Source organism: Telopea speciosissima, chromosome 1, assembly GCF_018873765.1.
Source record: "Telopea speciosissima isolate NSW1024214 ecotype Mountain lineage chromosome 1, Tspe_v1, whole genome shotgun sequence".
NCBI classification, from domain to species: Eukaryota; Viridiplantae; Streptophyta; class Magnoliopsida; order Proteales; family Proteaceae; genus Telopea; species Telopea speciosissima.
This window is the reverse complement of record NC_057916.1, coordinates 79,299,948-79,320,652: the sequence shown is the minus strand read 5'-3', so window position 1 is coordinate 79,320,652 and position 20,705 is coordinate 79,299,948. Positions and strand designations below refer to the sequence as shown.

The 20,705-nt window shown below is 38.3% G+C and overlaps 1 protein-coding gene across 2 annotated transcripts; it reads right to left on the bottom strand.

Annotated features, from left to right (window-relative positions):
• LOC122649011 (SPX domain-containing membrane protein At4g22990-like) lies at positions 1 to 19,581 on the bottom strand. Of its 2 annotated transcripts, none has more exons than XM_043842358.1 (11): positions 19,498 to 19,581; positions 18,498 to 18,571; positions 16,678 to 16,798; positions 7,930 to 8,241; positions 7,667 to 7,771; positions 7,062 to 7,516; positions 5,090 to 5,391; positions 4,572 to 4,753; positions 1,745 to 1,935; positions 792 to 925; positions 1 to 266 (listed from the first exon to the last, which is right to left on the bottom strand). In XM_043842358.1, exons 2-11 carry the CDS (start codon positions 18,548 to 18,550, stop codon positions 28 to 30), a joined length of 2,094 nt encoding a protein of 697 aa, XP_043698293.1. In that variant the 5' UTR covers positions 18,551 to 18,571; positions 19,498 to 19,581; the 3' UTR covers positions 1 to 27. The 2 variants fall into 2 exon arrangements, with proteins under 2 accessions (XP_043698293.1, XP_043698292.1); XM_043842357.1 differs by having other exon boundaries at positions 4,572 to 4,762; positions 19,498 to 19,580.
• Between the last annotated feature and the right edge of the window lie 1,124 nt (positions 19,582 to 20,705).

Below are 20,705 nucleotides of genomic sequence, written 5' to 3'. Positions count from 1 at the left end.
TTTGACTAAGAGAACAAGAGAATTTTATTAGAAGAGAGAGTTGTAGGTGTAGCATGTGGCAACAATGGAGGATATCCAAATGAAGAGTGAAGGAAGTAGGGTTATGTTCAAGAGTCTATTCGTCCCCAAGTACCCTGCCAGCGTTATCGTGCTATCTGCAACTACCCGAGCTAACGTCCCAGCTTCCGTTGAAAGTAGTCCTCCATTGTAGGTCCCACAAGCAAGCCTGGATGACATGACCCGAGATAGGAGTGATAGGTTGACACCTGCATTGATCCAATGAATGATAGTGAAAAGTCAAATACTCAAGTGAGGAAATCATGTAAACATAACTGATACAATTAAGATTAATAGAAAAACCTAGACTGCAAATCAAAAGATATTTATAACAGTCATTAAGGACACTTTTTGAAAGCAATAACAAGTTGCAATTTTGAGGATTGTAGCTAATTAGGTCTTTCCCTCATCAAATGGTACTGTGACTAATTTAGCAATAACTCAGTCTCAGTTGTGTTGTTTGCCACTTTTAGAGAACTAACATCAAAGGAATGCCCATTCTCCATCTTTTCATTCAACTGCATTAGATTTAAACCTGTAACTAGTTTTCTTTCTTTTTATTGTTTTAAGCTCCTTACTCCTTGCACTGAACGGTAAAACTAACTGTAATATAAATTGACCATAATCATTAACATCACCATCAAATCACTACAAACACCACAAGCTTAGCCTGATAAAACTATAAAATTCGCATGCAATAATATTTCATCAAGTAAAGTGGCAACAGTGTCTACCTTCAAGAACTTCAGCAGATACAAATGTGATGAGCGCTGAGCAGACATACTGTGGTGCAGTATATGTCCCTATCAGATGGAAACTTAGGAGTATGCCAATCCCTACCATAATTTCTGTTGCCAGTAAAAGTTGCCTGCAGTTGAATCAACCAGAAAACTCTTCAATTAGTCATGCCAGAATAGGAGGCCGTGTAGAAATAAACATTTCAAGCAATTAGATGTATCGTAAATGGATATCATGCTATGAGCAGAATCTCATAACTGATTGAACTCAAAGCACTGTATCTTCAACGGTTCAATTGCCAAACCAAGTAATTGGAAGAATAAAATGGATATCATGCATAGTAACAGAACTCCATAACTGATCAAACTCAAAGCACTGTATCTTCATTATTTCAACTACCATGCCCAGAGAATTGCACAAAATAATAATAATCTTGATGCTGAATTAATACTATCCCCACGTAGGTTGTTATCAATACAAAAATAACAAATACAACTGTTGTTTGACTCTGCATAATAACTGGAGAATATAAGCACTTTCCCATATCAACAGTCCAACAAGACCACTCTTGTCATTTGGGATATACAAATAAACATGGAACGAAATTAATAAATAAAATCCTGAAACAGCACTTATAGAGGTGCTCAGATTGGGAGGTTCTAGTTGAGTCGCCTCCGTTTCCTTTAGCTACAATGGTTTAGATTTTTTTTCAGAGCACTAGCTAATTACCCGATTTCAGCTTTGAGATCTGAGATTTCATTTTATTTCTGGCCAAGTTCATTTACCATGAGTCACTGTTATGCTGGCCATAAAACTAGCCTAGATCTTCTGAGTAACATAACGGAACCTGTTCTTAGACATTGGTATGAGTTAACAATAAAATTTTAAGACAAAAAGCAGAAACCTAAATAATAAGCATATAAAAAGAAATCTCATTTAGAAAACCTACCTGTCTTCAAACATGTTGGTGATGTAGCTTCCGACGACAATGTTTACTGGAAGTACTGTAAGCCCAAGACAGGCAAGAAATATTGCAACCGTGCTAGTTGACCAACTAAAGTAATAAGTAGTAATGACGCTAGACTCAGCAAGTACTATCTCCATGGCATATTTGAGCATGAAGTAAATCAATAACTGCACCTGAAATTATATAATTAAAAAAAAAGGAATTAGATTAAGGTGAATGATAATATGGGAGGTCAATACTTAATAGTGCCTTAGTTCCAATAATAAACAGAAATATACATGAAAGTTTTGGTTTAATAAGCTCCTTGACTAATGAGATTATGTTATTCATGCATGAAACAAAAGGAGGATGAGGAACACACAACTGAGATTCCCAGATAAAATGCTGTGACTGTGTCCTACTTAAAATTTCATTGTTAATATCAAAGAATCAACAAATTTCCAGCAGCATATCTGAGGGCATTTGGGAGACGGGGAACAGTGGCTAGAGGATTTCTGATATACATTAGATGTATATTTTTACTGAGGTTATGACTGTAAATATAGATACAGACTTGGAAACTGAAAAGAGAAGGGATTCTTTTTTTCCATTTGCAGAATTTAGTGGGTTGTTTTTCCTCCTCCATTAGTGGGTTGTTCATAGGTCCAGAAATCCAAAAGAGGAAGAATCCGCCGAGGGGGAGGGGGACAGTTACCAAAAGCTACAATTTCAAGTTAGTTATAGTTATATATTAGTGGTCAAGTAAGATATAAGCACAAATGTTGGCATTACACTTTTCTTAACAAATGAAAATCTTACCCATTGTTGATGAAAAAGGGGGACGAAGTTCATTATGGTCACTGACCTGACAACAGACTAGTCCATCTAGGCCACCAGTCTAGTTTACTCTAATTAAGTTCCTAATGATTTTCCATTAAAATATTCTTATTCCTGTTTCTCAAAATGCCTCATCGACAAATCCAACTTTTAGAACTGACAAATCTAAGTTTAATTCTAATACAAAGCACACTAATTTGTAGGATATATGTGGGTATGCATAATACACTAACAAGGGCATGGATGTAAATTTAAGAATGATGGGATATGATTTTTTTTTATTAATTTTTTTTTTATGGGTGTTCAGAGAGTTGACTAATCACATAGCAGCAACAAGGTTTAGACTTCAGAGATGGATAATGAGTCTGCCACGACACTACACCGGATGTGGGTGTTAATTATGCTTACCAACTAGCATTAAAGGCTGAAGACAAGCTATGTCCATAACACCAGAAGCCTATTTCAGAAAAGGAACGAATGTCGACAGGCATTGATAAATCGAGAGATCTCTAATCGCACTACCAATCAGTTGCAACAAACTTCAGGTAGTCAAGATCATGAAAAGGAGCTAAAGGAAATCCCACTGGTTATTTTAGTTGTGGAAACCAAGGGCATCCAGTTTATGAATGTCCTAAACATCGACCAGAAGCTCAAGTCCACCTAGCTGAAGCAGGTGAAGGGAATGGTGTGGAAGAAGAAGATCCTAAAACTGTGCAAACAGAGAATAAGTCGGTTCTTACCATGACCCAAAAAACTCCTATTCTGAATCATGTTTGAGAACATTGGACCTTAACAATCTTGGTACTAGGACTTTGATTGAAATTGAGTTGATCTGAGATAAATATTGAAGCCATAGCCAATCAATACTTAATTCAAACTGGAATAATGAGATTTTACTGGAGGGGGTGGCATTATTTGTACGTAATCAGGATGGCTCCTTTGTTAAGGCATTTGCCAATTATTATGGAGTTTGCACTAACTCAGAAGTAGAGGGAGCTTCTAGATGGCCTTCGTATGTGTGCCGAACTGGGTTATACAGGTTGTCATATCAGTTCTGATTCCCAGACCATAGTGCGTTTTGTCACCCAGAGATTTTGCCCTCTATGGACTTTTTGGTATTGGTTCCAGGAGGTTCTTTATTTGATTGACTTCCTTGGAGCAAACCTTTTCTTTTCATTTCGAGCAAGCAATCGGGCTGCTGATTACTTGACTAATTTTGCTTGTATCTCTTTGACTTCCCCTACCTTCTTTGCAAATAAGGACATTCCTCAGGATCTTGGTCGTATTATTTGGGAGGACAAAGCGGGACTTCCAGTTTTTCGTATGTAGTTTTGTTTTTTAGTTTTATAATGGGAAAGGGTGAGGTGATTTGGTTTCAAATTGAGAATATTTTTTCTTCATGGGTTGGGGTAAGGCGGGTTATGTCCCCCCCTTTGTTCTTATTGGCTTTTTATCTTAATAAAATTTAGGGGCTTCCCCGGGTCCCAGATAATATTCGGGCTAAAAAAAAAGTAGTAGTTCATGTTGTGGATTAGGCGTTTAATGTCACTTGAAGTTGGGAGTATGATTTATCATTTCATCAGACAATAAAGATAAGATTTATTATTGAGGTTTCATCATCACTGTATCCATCATCTCTTTGACCATGGTTACCATAAGAAGATGTCCAGTGATATGTGGCCCCAAACATTTGATGTCACTGCTCATAACTTTCCACGGATATGTCCTCGGACTACTATAGTAAAACTTTTGAATTTTTCCAATGATTTTTTTTTTCTTTTCCAGCCATATGGCCAGAGATGTTTCATGGGTTTGATCAATATTGAAATAATGACAGGTACTTTGTCAGGCCAAGACGATGAACGGAAACTAAACTTTAGAAACCTATAAATTGATTTTTTTCTTAAGTCTATTATATTAATGAATAAAATGCTCTTAATGAAACCTAGAGAACTGTTTCATGACGAAAAGAAACTTGAAATTAATTACAAACCTTTACTGATGGAGTAAGCAAACGATATGCTGATGCAATTGAAGCAGCTGGTCTGTGTGATTCCTCAGAAGCTTCTTCACTACCATCACATTCTTGGTCACCATCGTTATCTTCATCTTCTTGCTTCTCTTCTGAACTTAAAAGCAAAGGTTGTGCAAGGCCTTTTTCCAGTGCATCATTTTCTGCTGGTCCTGATAAGTATTCATTTTTTCTAAGTAAATACTCCATGGGACATTAGATTTCATACTAATCATACTAATCAACATTGATGGAAAAATTTGAATTGCTAACTTTTTGAAATAATATTTCAAAAATGAGGTTAAGGGAGAGTAATAGGGTGTTTCTCATGGCAAACAACAGCTAGCATAGTTATTCAAGAGAATAAAGAGACTAAAACATTAAGTTCACAAAAATAGTTAGTAACAATCATAAGATTGGGCTATATACATGGTCAAAATAGTATGTGCTCTATTCATCACCAAAAAGGAGGGAAAAATGTGGGCTCTAAGACAACATACCAGTACTAGCTTCCGGCTGTACATTGTTCACTTCTGTCTTATGAGCAGGTTCTTTAAACGAAATCCACACCCACACTAAATAGATGAACCATGCCAGTGCCATAACCCAACCAGGTAAGGTGTCTTCGTTAAATGTTAACTTGTAAATCTTAAAATTCGTTTGAAGTAAGCCAGCAAGAGCAGGACCACATGCAATCCCAAGAGCACTAGCGCTCACAAAAGCTGCAGAAGCCTGCATTCGTATTTTAAGAGGCACACAATCACTGATGTAACGCCGGTTAACAGCTCTTGCAGAACCCAACCTGAAATATTAGAAAAAATTATGTAAAGATCAATTTTGTAAAGAAACACAAATATACAGAATTCAAGAATATGAACATGCTCAAAAGAGTTGTGTGTTTATACCACTAACTTTTTTTATTTATTATCTATTCATTCCCTTATTTGGTCATCCTCAGTTTTACCTACTTTGTTTGTTTGGATCCATGTAGCCGACCCCATTAAGTTGGGATAAGGCTGAGTTTGTTGTTGTTGTTGTTTATACCACTAGCTACTCATGGTAACATATTGGCATAATAAAATCAATTGAATGAAAGTATGAAACATCACCATTGTATTTTAAAAACTGCGCAACTAGTAGGGTCAAAACAAGAATTTGACAAAAAGTTTTGAAAACCTGTAATGTTGCCAGTTTCTCCATTACTTCTCTGTTATGGAGTTCTGGGGCTTATTCGTACTTCCCCAATGACTAATTCACAAAGTGCATGAGCAAGAGGCTGCAATCTAATATCATAGACAATGTAAAAAATGTTTCACTTGGCGTACTCTCTATGGACTTTCAAATTTGTGACTCCAGAACAGACAACTACTTTGACCACGATTTAATATACAGTACATTCCATTACTGCAGCTAAACAAAACAGCACCCATGCTGGTCAGTAAGCTTACAGAAGTCAAACTCGGACATAACCCTACTAGTGTTTTATTAATTATAAAATTGAACAAAGGACTCATACTTACCACATACTCCCCCCCCGCGCCCACCAACTACAATTTGAAGAAATCGAATAAATATAAATCAAATGTCCAGACCCTGATTTTATTCAGCCTCCCATTCCATAGTGACCCAAATTTTCACTCTCAAGTCTCAACTACCCCACAACAACTGCAATTACTTCATTCACTTATCTTCCATTTAACCTTCTCTTGGATTCTCATCAGGCTAAGTCAGGCAATGTCTTGGATGCTGAAATGCTACCTCTTCAAAATGGAATCAATATTCATTCTAAACTCTCTCTCTTTTTTTTAATCCTTCGTACACTCTTACCTCCTACTCTATGTATCAGAAGAGAATCTCTCGTAACAACTACTTGGGTTTTGTAGAGAAATGACTCATCCAGTACTTGTGAATATTTTTTTTCCTTGAAACCTACTAAAAGTAATTTGTTACAGTATAGACTTCAAATATACATAGAAAAGAAAGCTTGGCAGCGTGGAGTTTCCAACAACTTCAGTGTTATTAGCTTTCATTCCCCTCCTCCAATGTCAGCTCCCGAGAGGAACACTTCAATTCCTCTATTATTTTTTTCCCTACTCAATAAGGTCTGCACCTTTCCACCCAGGGGGAGACCAAGGGGCACGCTGATGATTACTTTTTTTCTTTTGGCAAATTTTCTTTTCCAACCGGGGAGTATTAGTAAATACAATAACAAGGCAGGAAATTTTCAAAAAATAAAGAAGACCATATAATATAAAATAGCAAACAACTTATAACTTCACAGTTGACAAGTTTGTAATGCGACTACAGAAGCTTATAAGCCAGTAACTACATGTTCCCATAAATGTTTGCCAAGCAGTTATTGAAAGTAGAACTTTCTAGTGTCAAGTGTGAGATACAAATAAAATTGGATAAACTCCACCAAATTCAAAAAGTCCAATCCATCAAGTCATTGGAGAATAAGGAATCACTTACCCACAAAATAGACGACCAATAATAAGAACTGCTATTGAATCAAGATCGTAAGCCAGCGCATATAACAGATTTCCCAAAAGAAGAACAATACTGCTAAATATAAGAGGCCTGAAGTATGATTTATTCGACCATGCACTGAAATACAATGAAGAAACCACCTGTGCAACAGCCATGGACCCAATAACAACACCACAAACTGTTGCTGCAGCTCCTAGGCTTAGTGAGTAGTTGTCCGCTGTTGGAACAACAATATATGTATTGACCATATAAAGAAAGGTGTTTGCTAAGTTCAAAAGAAGTGACATGAAATGATATCTCTCATCATCAACGTGATCCTCTACTGGAGTTGATAACTCGTCTTGCATAATAAGTGCATGCTGTCCGAGAAAGCGAAGGAAGCTTGTGGAATGTGTTAACCTGTCTACTGCCGCTTTAATTGATTCAATAACAGGATCCTGCAGAAAATACCATTAATTAGAGTTAATGATTTCAAATTACTATGAACTAATCCTCACAAATGAAATGAAACAAAAATCAGTGAAGTGCTCTGTGAAAACTGACAAAACTTATAACAACTCAAAATTTGATACATATGCAGATATAACCTGAGGAGGAAGTGCTGGCTGATCATAAATTGATAAGTAGCTCCCATGCCGGTCTTGAAACTCAGCGAGATTGCGGGAAAGGGCTCCCACAACAGCCCCAATACCCTGCATATTCTTTCCATTGTTAATCAATAGTGCTTTAATTCAGGTGAAGAAAAAAAACCCTCTAACAAATGATTTGACAAGACTCTTATTGTTCTATACTACAAGAAAAAAAAATTGAAGGAAGAAAAAGTATTACTAAGTTATATTGAACACATTACCACTTGTTTGAACACTTGCTGCAGCTGAGAATAAGGATGATTTGCACGAGTTGTAACATAATAATCAGTGAATCTATACCCAAAGCGTTTATCAAACTTCTTCAGTATCTTACGCAGGCCAATAGCATTCATCTCAACAAAAAAGAGAAGCCTTAAAAGATCCTGTCCCACTGCTCTAAATGCTTCTCGCAGTTGAGCTATTTGGGATATTTCTGGCTGCTGTAGAAGAGCCTCATGTTGTTCATTAAGCTTGGCTATCCTGCTTGCAAGTTTCCCTTGTTGTTCCAAGAGAAACAGAACAATCTTTTCAATCTGAAAGCATAACAAAGAGGTAAATAGAAGGAACTTACTTCGAACTCAACCTCAAGAAAAAAATAAGCACCATAGTTTCTATCAGAATGCATTACTGTAAACTAGGAAGAAGCCCATGTCAACGGAAACAGGACAGTTATTTCCAATGACAAGGAATAAATAAGTAATCAACAAAAACAATCAAATGCATCCTCAAAAAGCACAGAGGAGATAACTAACTTCATCATCAATTGTAATTAAATCAACAAATAGTATTCTTTCCATGAAGTACAACTCCAATATAAGGGGACCTGGGTTACCAAGAAAGCAACCATAAACACATAAACATTCAGTTTTTAAGAGGGTACATGTTGAGTACTCAAGGCCTCTAATAACAGAAACGACAGATATTCTTCCTGAAGACTCACCTGCAAAAAATATTTACCATAATCATTATGATAGAGTTAATGACCTTGTGGGAAGATCAATTAATATCCTTAACCTGTTTGACTTATTGTGCTCTTGTCACATACCCAATGTGCCTCAAAATAATACATCTCCACAGAATCTAGGTTCCAAAGGCTCACAGTGGGTTGTCCTCTGCACTATTACATTCACATTCCTAGAGGTATGCCATAAGATAATGACCCAACATCCAATCACCACCCTAATAGGCCCTAATAGGGTCAATAAAATTGTCCAACCTTGAGGGACCATCAATAATGCAGAATATAAGTTCCCGCAACAGTGCCAGAGAAGAAAGAAGCTGTCACAACTATCACAGCCAGCATGACAGACAGCGTGCAAGCATGACAGCCTGCAGCTGGAGGTTTCCAGATTCTTTGAGATTAGATTCTGGATTACAACAGAAATCTTATCCTTGTGAAGCAGTCCCATCGTGGAAGCTCAAAAACTTTTTTTCCTCTTTTATTGTAAAGCCCATCTTGGTTGTTAAGTCTCTAGGTCAGATTGGAACTTTCCTATTGGTTGGATGATAGCAGCTCTTATTTCCTATTTGGATTATGTAAGCCCTTTTCTTAAGATAGACATTATCTTTCCTAAGCCATAAATATATGTACTAGCCATAAGCCTTCCCCACAATTTTGAAGATTAAACAGTTCAGTTTTCTGATTTGGTTCTGTGGATTCAAACCTTACTCTGTGGATTCAGTGGTGTGTAGTCAGTGGATTCTGGATGAGGCTTAGGTGGGATTCCTACCCTAATTATTTACCTTTCTTTCTATCCATGTTCTATCTTCCAATCACGCTACAGCCTACAGGTCAGATTTATCCTATTAAATCCCTCCGATCAAACTGTTCTGTTGGTTTCTTAGTTTCACATCTTGCTACTTTCACTAAGTTCTGTTACTGATCACTTATCCTGCTAATAATTATCTGGTTGTTCTTGTTGAAATAGGCTAAAATACCCGATAGGGGTAATTTAGTCTTTTAGCTTTATTATTTTTTGTCCTTCATTTTATTTCCTATTTTTCTGTATTGTTTCCCCCTAACCGATCTCTATTTGGGATTCCTAGTTATGATGGGAATTCCTTATAGGAATAGGTAAGGGGGTTAGTCCTACTTTGATTAGGAATAAGTTTCATTCCTAATTAGACTAGGAATAAGTTGTAATTCTGTTTACTATAAATAAAGGCTATGGGTGATCGATTAAGACATCCAAGCATTCTCTAAATTCTCTCTTCTCACATGGTATCAGAGCTAGATCTGATCTAGGAACAGATTTTTCTCGATTTCTGGTTCTCTCCCCTCTCTTCTTTCTCAGTTTTCTCTGTTTATTCAGGAACCTCTCTCTCGGTTTCTGTTTTTCCTTTTTTTCTTTTCTCTCCACCACTCTCGGCCTCTTTCTCTCCATCAGGGCAGCAACTATGAGGTGATCTAATGCAAATTTAGTTGCTGCCCTCAATGTCACCTCATTGAAGAATCGAAGATCTGTGGTATGACCTAAATCTGCAGGCAGGATATTTCTATCCTTGGAGATCGAGCTCTTCTACAACTGAAGTTTGATTTCTACGTTTATGGAGACTGGTTCCTGCCCCTAGTGGTCTACAACAGTACTTAGTTGAAGATTGCAGAAGTAATTTCAATCCAGATCTGCACTTTTTCTGCAATTTTTTTTCTGCATCGATCCAGATCTGCACCTTTTCTGCAATATTTTTCTGCACTTTTCTGCAATCAGTTTTCTGCAATCAAGTTTTCTGCAACCAGTGTTATTGGCTCATCAGCAAGAGCTAATATTTGGTGGATACCTTCCCTGCTATTAGAGGGAAATTCGATCAAGGTTTCAGTAGGCTGAAAATTCTGCAAATCCCAGACTAGGTACAGATCAAGGTTACAGATCTGATTTTTCTGTCTGGCTGAATCATGGGTGACTCAGAGATGACTACTGCTACTTCTGGAGGATATCAAACTAGGTCTGATTTCCTTCCCTATGCTGCTGCCATCAAGCTTGATGGTTCAAACTACTTAATTTGGGCCAGATCATTGTCCCTAACAGTGGCTGGTAGGGGACTCACTGGCCATCTTATTGGCACCACCAAACAGCCTACCGAAGAAGGTGCTGCTCGTACTAAATGGGCTGCCAATGATGCAATGGTAATGTCCTTTGTTCTGAACTCTATGACCACTGACCTCTCTAGTCAGTATCTTCTCCTTGACACTGCTACACAAATATGGACAGCTGTCAAGGGCACTTATGGTCGTTCAGGTAGTGGTGTTCAGGTTTATGAAATCAAGAAGACACTCCAAACCACTACTCAGAAGGAGATGTCTGTCACCAAATACTATGCTGCCCTCAAGTGTTTATGGCAGCAATTGGATCACTATGCTCGATTCCAGCCTACTAGTACTACTGATATTACTGCCTACCACACCTATGTAGACCAATTCCGTGTCTATGATTTCCTGGCTGGCCTCAATGATGACTATGACCCTATTCGGGTACAAGTCCTTGGACGGGTTCCTTTCCCCACTTTAGAGGAGACTTTTTCTTATGTTCACAGTGAAGAGACACGAAGGGCTGCCATGATGATTACTCCTAAAGTTGAGAGATCAGCATTACAGACTGCTGGTCCCACTCCTGTTGCTTCTTCTGACAGTATTGCTGCTTCCACCAAAGAGCCTGTTAAGTGTGAGCATTGTCACAAACCATATCACACTAAGGCTCAGTGTTGGAAATTACATAGGAAGCCAGCTGATTTTGAGGCCAAACGTGGTCGGGCTAAGTTTAAAAACAAAGCCAATCATACTGAAAGTGTAGCTCCAACTCCCACTGCTGACATTTGTTTCTCCCAGGAAGAACTCCAGGCTTTGCGTTGAATGTTGAACACATCAACTACCTCTACTACGTCTGCTGCCAATTCAGGTTCCATCTTTGCCCGTACAGGTATTTCTTTTGCTGGTCATTGTGCATCAGTAGTATCCACTCCATGGATCATAGACTCCGGTGCTACTGATCACATGATAGGTTCTTCTAGCCTTTTTAATACAAATGCTCCTACCTCTGGTAAGGATAAAGTCAAAATCACTGATGGGTCCCTCTCCTCCATCTCAGGGAAAGGATCCATTGGTTGTTCTCCTTCCCTCACACTGTCATCTGTGTTGCATATTCCCAAATTTACAACTAACCTTCTTTCCATTAGCAGTATCACTAAATCCCTAAATTGTAAAGTGACCTTTTTTCCTACTCACTGTGTTTTTCAGGAACTGGAATCTGGGAGGATGATTGGATCGAGTAAAGTGCATGGCGGATTGTACCTTCTTAATGGCGATCCTACACCTACTCAGGCTTTACCTTCGGCATCTTTCTCTTCTGATTTACATAAATGGCACTCTAGACTAGGCCATCCCCCCTTAGGTACTTTATCAAATTTATTTCCAGCATTAGTTAAAGACTGTAATAAGGAAGAATTTTTTTGTGAGCTTTGTGTCTTGGCTAAACAGAAGCGTTCAACTTATCCTATTTCTAATAAAAGATCCTCTTCCTTATTTCATATTGTTCATACTGATGTGTGGGGGCCTAGTAGGAAAGCTTCCCTGACTGGCCATCGGTGGTATGTCACTTTCATTGACTGTTATTCTAGGTTCACTTGGGTATACCCTATGCACACAAAAAGTGAAGTTTTTTTATGTTTTCAAAACTTTCATCAAATGATTAAGACCTAGTTTAATGCCACTCTTCAAATTTTGAGGAGTGACAATAGGAAAGAGTATATGGAAGGTCAGTTCCAAAAATACCTTGCTGCACATGGAATCCTCCATCAGACCAGCTGTGTCGACACTCTAGCCCAAAATGGTGTGGCTGAGAGGAAAAACTGCCACCTCTTGGAGGTGGCTAGGGCCCTTATGTTTGCTCGCAATGTCCTTTCCCTTTATTGGGGGTATGCTGTCCTTACTGCAGCCCATTTAATTAATAGGCTGCCTAGTCAGGTTCTTCTTTCAAAACCCCCTATTGAGCTATTACTTGGCTCTTTTTCCTTTATAGTCCCACCTAAGGTGTTTGGTTGTGTTTGTTATGCCAGGGATACAAGGTCCCCTGGGAAACTTGACCCACGTAGCCTCCGCTGCACTCCATCCCGCAGGACTTTTGTCAGCATGGATGTTGTCTTTCATGAAAATGTTCCATATTATGTGTCCCCACCTCTTCAGGGGGAGAGTGTTAGTGAAGATGTGCTGACTATTGACTCTCCACCTCCACTTCAGTCTGTTTACCATGAGTCTGAACCAATTCGGCTTGCCCCTAGTACTCCCCCTGAGTCAGGGGGAGAGGTTCCTATACAGGGGGAGACCATTTCTAGTCAGGGGGAGCAATCTACCCCAGTCCAGACTCCTATCCAGAGGACTATTAGTGAATTTCAGAGGAGGATTGATGCCAGTAATGTGAAAACCTATGCCTATGCAAGGAAACATAAGCAGGTTCAATCAACTGTTGCTCTAGTACCCATCCAATTGCCGAACTCGGATCCAGAACCTGCCTCTCCACCTGGTAATGATCCTGACTTACCTATTGCTCTTCGCAAAGGTGTCAGAACTTGCACTCAGCATCCCATATCTCATGTTGTCTCTTATGATTCCCTTTCCCCAGCCTTTCGTGCCTTTGTTTCCTCTCTTTCTTTTGTTCGTATTCCTAACAATTGGAAGGAAGCTTTATCAGACGGAAAGTGGAAGGCAGCTATAATGGAAGAAATGAACGCCGTGAAGAAAAATAACACATGGGAGCTTGTGGTTCTTCCACCTGGGAAGAAAATCGTTGGATGCAAATAGGTGTTTGTGGTGAAACAGAAGGTGGATGGCACTGTGGATAGGTATAAGGCACGACTCGTGTCCAAGGGGTTCACTCAGACATACGGCATTGATTACCAGGAAACTTTTGCACCTGTTGCAAAGTTAAATACTGTTCGTGTGTTATTATCTTGTGCAGTCAACCTTGGATGGGATTTGCAGCAGCTAGATGTAAAAAATGCTTTCCTAAATGGAACACTGGATGAGGAAGTGTATATGGACATTCCACCAGGGTTCTCTTGTGACAGAAACCAAGGAAAAGTATGTAGACTGAAGCGTGCACTTTATGGGCTGAAGCAGTCACTTCGAGCATGGTTTGGCCAGTTCCACAAGGCCATGATTTTTGTGGGCTATAAACAGAGTAATGCTGATCACACACTCTTTATAAAGAGGGTTGGTGAAAAACTCACTGTTCTTATAGTCTACGTTGATGATATAGTGGTTACTAGCAATGATGGTGATGAGATCAGACGGTTGAAGACCTTCCTTGGACAAGAATTTGAGATTAAAGATCTAGGGAAACTACGATACTTTCTTGGGATTGAAGTAGCCAGATCTTCTAAAGGCATTTTTCTCTCCCAGAGGAAGTATGTCCTAGACTTATTGGCTGAGACCGGGTTGCTAGGCTGTCATCCTTCAGATATTCCTATGGACCCTACTGTTCGACTCAAGGAGAAAGAGGGTGAGCCTGTTGATAAAGGCCGGTACCAAAGACTTGTAGGAAAGCTGATTTATCTTTCACATACTCGTCCTGACATTGCTGTCGCCGTGAGTACTGTGAACCAGTTTATGCATGATCCCTACTCTTCTCATATGGAGGTTGTTCTTCATATCTTGCACTATTTGAAGTAAGCTCCTAGAAAAGGAATTCTTTTGTCTACGCATGGTCATCTACGGATAAAAGCATACACTGATTCTGATTGGGCTGGTTCTGCAAATCGGAAGTCTATTTCTGGGTATTGCTCCTTTGTAGGTGGAAATCTTGTCACATGGCGTAGCAAGAAGCAAAATGTGGTTGCTTGTTCTAGTACCGAAGCTGAGTTTCGAGCTATGGCACAAGGTATTTGTGAGTTACTATGACTTAAAGGTTTGCTACAAGATCTTGGTGTTCCTATTCGTCTTCTTATGATGCTGTACTACGACAACAAGGCTGCAATCAGCATAGCACACAACCCAGTACAGCATGATCGTACCAAGCATGTTGAGGTGGATAGGCATTTCATCAAAGAGAACTTAGAAGATGGGCTGATTCGTATTCCCTTTGTGACATCTGCTGATCAACTTGCTGATATCTTCACTAAGGGATTGTCTGGGAAATTGTTTCATCCAAATCTAGTCAAGTTGGGCATGATCGACATCATTGCTCCAACTTGAGGGGGAGTGTTGAAATAGGCTAAAATACCCGATAGGGGTAACTTAATCTTTTAGCTTTATTATTTTTTGTCCTTTATTTTATTTCCTATTTTTCTGTATTGTTTCCCCCTAACCGATCTCTATTTGGGATTCCTAGTTATGATGGGAATTCCTAATAGGAATAGGTAAGGGGGTTAGTCCTACTTTGATTAGGAGTCATTCCTACTTGATTAAGAGTAAGTTTCATTCCTAATTAGACTAGGAATAAGTTGTAATTCTGTTTACTATAAATAAAGGCTATGGGTGATCGATTAAGACATCCAAGCATTCTCTAAATTCTCTCTTCTCACAGTTCTCTAAATCGATCTCAGATTTATTTCAGGTTCTGCTGCATAGTTGTCACGACATCTAGGTGACCAAGGCACCTGCCTAGGCCACCAGGCCATCCAAGGCATGTTCTGCTGCTACCTGTTAAGATCTGTTCTGATCTGCTGCCCTGCATTCCAATAGCTTCTGAGATTTCTGATTTGGCTCTGCTAATCGATTTATTGCTATTATGTTCTTGTTTCAAGTTTTCCTACATACAGAAAGATTATTCCAGATCTCATGATCCAGCCATAATATTTTGATACAATTTTTCAGGTCTGATCAGTCATCAGGGCAGACCCATCGACTGAAGTTTGAGCTTGATCTGATATGTTTAACCATAGTTGTCAAGGCGTCCAGGTGCCTTGGTCTCCTAGGCGGGTGCCTTGTTGGTGTCACCTTGCGTTTGGGGCCCCTCTAATGCCTTGGGCCCTTGGGTTTCCTAGACGCCATGACAACTATGTGTTTAATCCTAACTGCTGATAATTTTCTGTTTCTGGTTTTATTTCATATATCCTGCAATCCTACTTGTTTGATCTTCTATTAAAGCTATTCTGTTAGGAGATCAAAACCCTATTTATCAGTCTCTCCCCTTCCCCCCCCCCCCCCCACACACACACACACACACACACTCACACATCCAATAGAATTTGATAGAAACCTTCAACAAGAGACTCTTAAGTTTTAACATGAACTCAAAATGTCAAGGCCATGAAGAAGAGCCTAAAAACATCTTGACTTCATAACCGATTACCAAATAAACCAAAGAGAATCATTTCCAGATATTTGTTTCAGGTAACCATTGCCTCCCACTAGGATGGGATTCGACCAAAATTACCAATGTCAGTTGTTCCTTATCTGAATTGCAAATTGACTACTTTCATACCATTTGCAAGTAAATTTCTGACAGTACAGATATGAAAGTTAAAGGAATAGATGTCTCAAATTAAGTAAATTGACAAAAGTAATAACTAAGAAATGTCTGGTCATTGTGGGACAATGATACAGTCAGCACGTTTTAGATTATTACGAACTTATATCATTGAATTCATATCCTTGGACTTTTCTTTCAATCTGAATTTTGAAACACAGCAGTACAAGCCTTCAACAAATATAAGAAGCAAAATATGAGATGTAGAAGCCTATCCTTGACAGTATTTATTAGAGGGCCATGAATTATAAAATTTGAATTCTAACTAACTGAACCAGTGAATCAAATAACTATGATTTCATTTCTATTTCAAACGAGTACAAATATGTCAGGCAGAATGATGCAAGAGATAGTTACAACACTCAAGAAGGAATGTAGTTATAAAATATCTATCACACATACTCATATTCTAGTTTTAACATTCGAGAAGGAATGGAGTTGTAAAATATGTATCACATACTCATATGCTACATACAATAGAGTTGCCTTTCCAATCTATAATTCTAATACCTGATTATCCAGCATTCTGGAGAATTCCATGAGAACATGACGGCGGTCTTGAGCTCCAACCTCAATTTGTTGAGCATACTGCTTCACCTTCTTCTTCATTAATTTGTAGTTGATGTAGTATCTGAACGCAATCAACATATTAACATGCAATAGAGTTTTAATTAGCCTAACTATGAGCTACAAAAGAAAATGCTGAATGATGCCATAACCAATGACTGACATGGACATTCAATTCCATTAATAAGAATGGCATATTAAATTGCAACAGCCTAGAAAGGACTGACTATGTAGCTAAAGAAGTTTGTGTATTGAAATTTGGCATCCTGCTTCATGTAACAAGTTTCAACACGATAACCCAACATGACACCTCCTTGAGCAATGTTCTTGAACTGCAGAAGATGGAAAATATTTTTTTGAAAAAAAGAGAAAAGGATCTGCACGCCGTCTGTGTGCAGATTCCTTTGCACGCCGACATATAAATGGGCCCCCACTCCCTCTCTCTCCTCATTGATCACCCCTATTTTAAGATTCATAATAGGGACCCTCCAATCCCCAGAATTAGTACTCTGGCGTCAGAGGGAACCCACTCCCGAAAAAAATCTGAAATAAAGGTGCTCATTATGCCTGGATTATTGAGGCAAAACTTTTTAACAGAAATATTAAGTAAAACTTTTGACAGTATTATCTTGTCAAAACTTTCAACATGGAGATGATAATTCGCACAAGAAACAGCCCTTTCCAGACCACAGACTCTGATGCAGTGTACAACAAACCTACTGAATGTTCTGCCATATTACAAGTGTTGAAAAAAAAAATTATTCCCTATCAACATTTTAGTGCTCAATAATTGAAATGAATGACAATGCCATGAAACTAAATTGCACATCATGATTGTAGTCACAAAATAATAGCAGAGTGGAACGCATAGTGATTTGGATGCCACGTACAATTATAAAAGTAAAACATTCAAAAATTTTTTATTTTTTTATTGTTTTTGGTTGAAAAACTTTCAAATTTTCACAACCTAAGAGCATTCAAAGTTTCATGAAACAGTATGGAACTAAGGCTGAGTGTGATGAGCCAAGAATAAAAGAAGAAGCAAGGAAATCAGAAGGCAAAATGATTTCACAACATAGCCTGTCCTTTGGTGCATACTTTTGATCAAAGAAACTGAAAGTTTATAATTAGTTTGGGCAGTAAAACTCCAGATCAGAGATTTACAATGCTAGTATTCTTTCCAAATATGAATCATGCTAGAGCAGTCAAGCATTGTGATGCTAAATAGACACAACCACAGTATGGTGATAGAAGATACGAATGAATCACTCCTCATCGGAGAAAGAGAAATTAATGATGCAGGCCCATAGCCTCCAAAACCATTTCCTTTGACAAAATGGTTTTACCTTCATAGGACTCTGGATTTTGATCAAATGGAGCAGTTTAATACTTTGAAGAGAAAATATGATGCAGAATGTGTCCTCTTGAGAATAAATATATTCTTAGAATCTTCCCTTTCCTTAAAGCTAGTACAAAGCAAAAGTTTTCCAAAAGAAAACTTTCTTCCACAGCATACCACTTCACAGTGTTTCTAAACTCAACTCAATTAAAGTGGGTTGGCTACATTACCATCCAACTGCGTCTGTAGACAAAAAGGATATTCACTTCTGGGAAGAAAGGGGGGGGGGGGGGGGGGGAGTCCGAACATTTCAACTAACAGTTTCAAACAAAAAGAATTAAATTAAAAAAATTATGGACATTTCAAGTAACAGTTTCAAACAAAAAGAATTAAATTAAAAAAATTATGGATTAACCAAGCATACCTTTGCCATTCTTGAATTTGCCTTTCTTTCAACTTCTTCCCAAATTCAACCATCTTAGAGCGTAACTGTAGCACCTGTAGACAAAAGGTTAGGTGGAGGAAGGAATACAAGGTTATTGTAATATTGTAATCTTGAATTAAAATTTTAAAAATAATGCAACCTCAATGGATCTCCAGAATAATCAGCAAATACTCTGTAATACAAATGATACTTCTTGACCATTATTATAAAATAGCATAAGTTCTAGAGATCAAATAACCTACAAAATTAACATTGAGAAATCATAAAATAAATTCTATAGCTTCATTCCAAAGTGATTATTATTCCCGACATCATATTAGAAAAGTTTCTAATCCCACAAGAATGTCACTTTGAGTTGCAAGTACTCTCCTAAAGAATTAAGAATACAGAACAAATTGCAGTGGAGCAACAATATCATGTAGTCCAGTAGAAATTATCACCAGTTCCCAAAATTCAAGTTCCTCCATTTCCTTGGCCTAAATGAGCCAGAATGTTCCATGAAATTCTTAATGCAAGGAATTTTACTTATCTTCTAGTGGAACTTGACCCAAAATTCAACCGCTGCTAAATGAAGATAGTAAAACAAGACGGCATCGACTCATTAATGGAAGCAAGGTTTATATGGTTGTGACAGCATTGGCTGGTCATTATCATAAACACCGTCATTAACTCCTTACATGGTATTTATTAGTATCTACTTGAGTTTCCATATTCAAATAGATGAATCGAGAGTTAAACTCTTGCAAATTGTTTCTTCTTCAAATCTGCTATTCTTAAAAACACACAAACTTCAAAAAAAAAATAAAAAAATTAAGCTAAAATAACCAGCCGAAGAAATCAAAGAACTCGAGAAATTCAAACAAAGTGAAATGACAGTATCCAGTATTATCAAATCTTTAAGTGGGTTGCATGCATTATGAATCTTGAAGGAAGCATCAGATCAGAAAGAACGTAAAGGTTATGAGAACAAATTCTTTACCAAGCTTGAATTGGGCTTCGACGAGGATTTTTAACAAACTTGTAAGAAACTTAGATCACCATTAAAAAATCAGAGAAACCCGAGAGAGGTTCTTCTACTGAAATAGAGACAGAGTATCTGAAACACAACAGAGAAATGAATACCTCCTACATAAAACTACTGAAATTTGGAGATTGGATAAACCCACCCACCCAGCTTTACATGAAATTAAAACGTTTCAGAATCATAACTCAGCCATGAAAATTCGAAACGGCGGTCCCTTTATAAGGAACGAAACCCAACAAGAAAAATAACAAAGAAGAACAACTCTGTTACAACCGAAAAACCGGGTATTCCAACAGAATGATAATGTAGAGCTGAACTAGCTTGGATAGGATCATAGGAATATAGATAGTGAGGCACAAAAGCGTATAAGGGTATGGTATCATGTGACACACTGTGTCTGTGTCACCCACAGGCGGTGTTTGATCCATGTGGAGATGATTTGTCACTAGTCTCCTCTCTATCTTCTTCCTTCTGGTATCTTCTTTAGACAATACAATCATATGAGCAGGGTTTTTATGGATGGCCCACCTAATTGTACCACATTCGAGGTTTGAGGGGACTCTAATTTTGTATAGAGGCGGAACTTTATTCCTTCCAATTCCCTGTCTACCCCTGCTTGAATACGAATTTCTATCCTGTACAGTTACTGCACGGTGCAGTACTACATCGTGCGGTGGCTGCAGAAGCCATGTGTACCATGTGAGGCCTGCTGTGCCACATGGCCTCTGCTGCACTGCACGAAGCAGTACTGCACCGTGCAGTTACAGGAGAGGATAACGATTTGCTTGAACATTGCTCGGGTGGAGTCCACCCCCTTATTACAAGGACTAGGAAACTGGGCGGGGGTAGGGACCTAGAGGAAATAATTTTCCTGTAAAGACAAACCCAAAGATTCTTTGAATACGTGTTAAAGTTTCAGCTCAATTAGAATTGGCAAGTGGCAAAATAAAATTTTGGAACATTTTAGGATTACCTAGAAAATGCATGACAATGCTTCAACTACCAAAGAATTACATGATAATAAAAGACGATATATAGGTCCAATCTAGAGAATGGGTGTCAAATTTCAGCCCAAACCAATTAAACCAATCAAAACAAAAAATGAACTCAATCAATTTCGATTTTTATGAAATCAAAACAAACCAGACCGACCAAAATTAGAA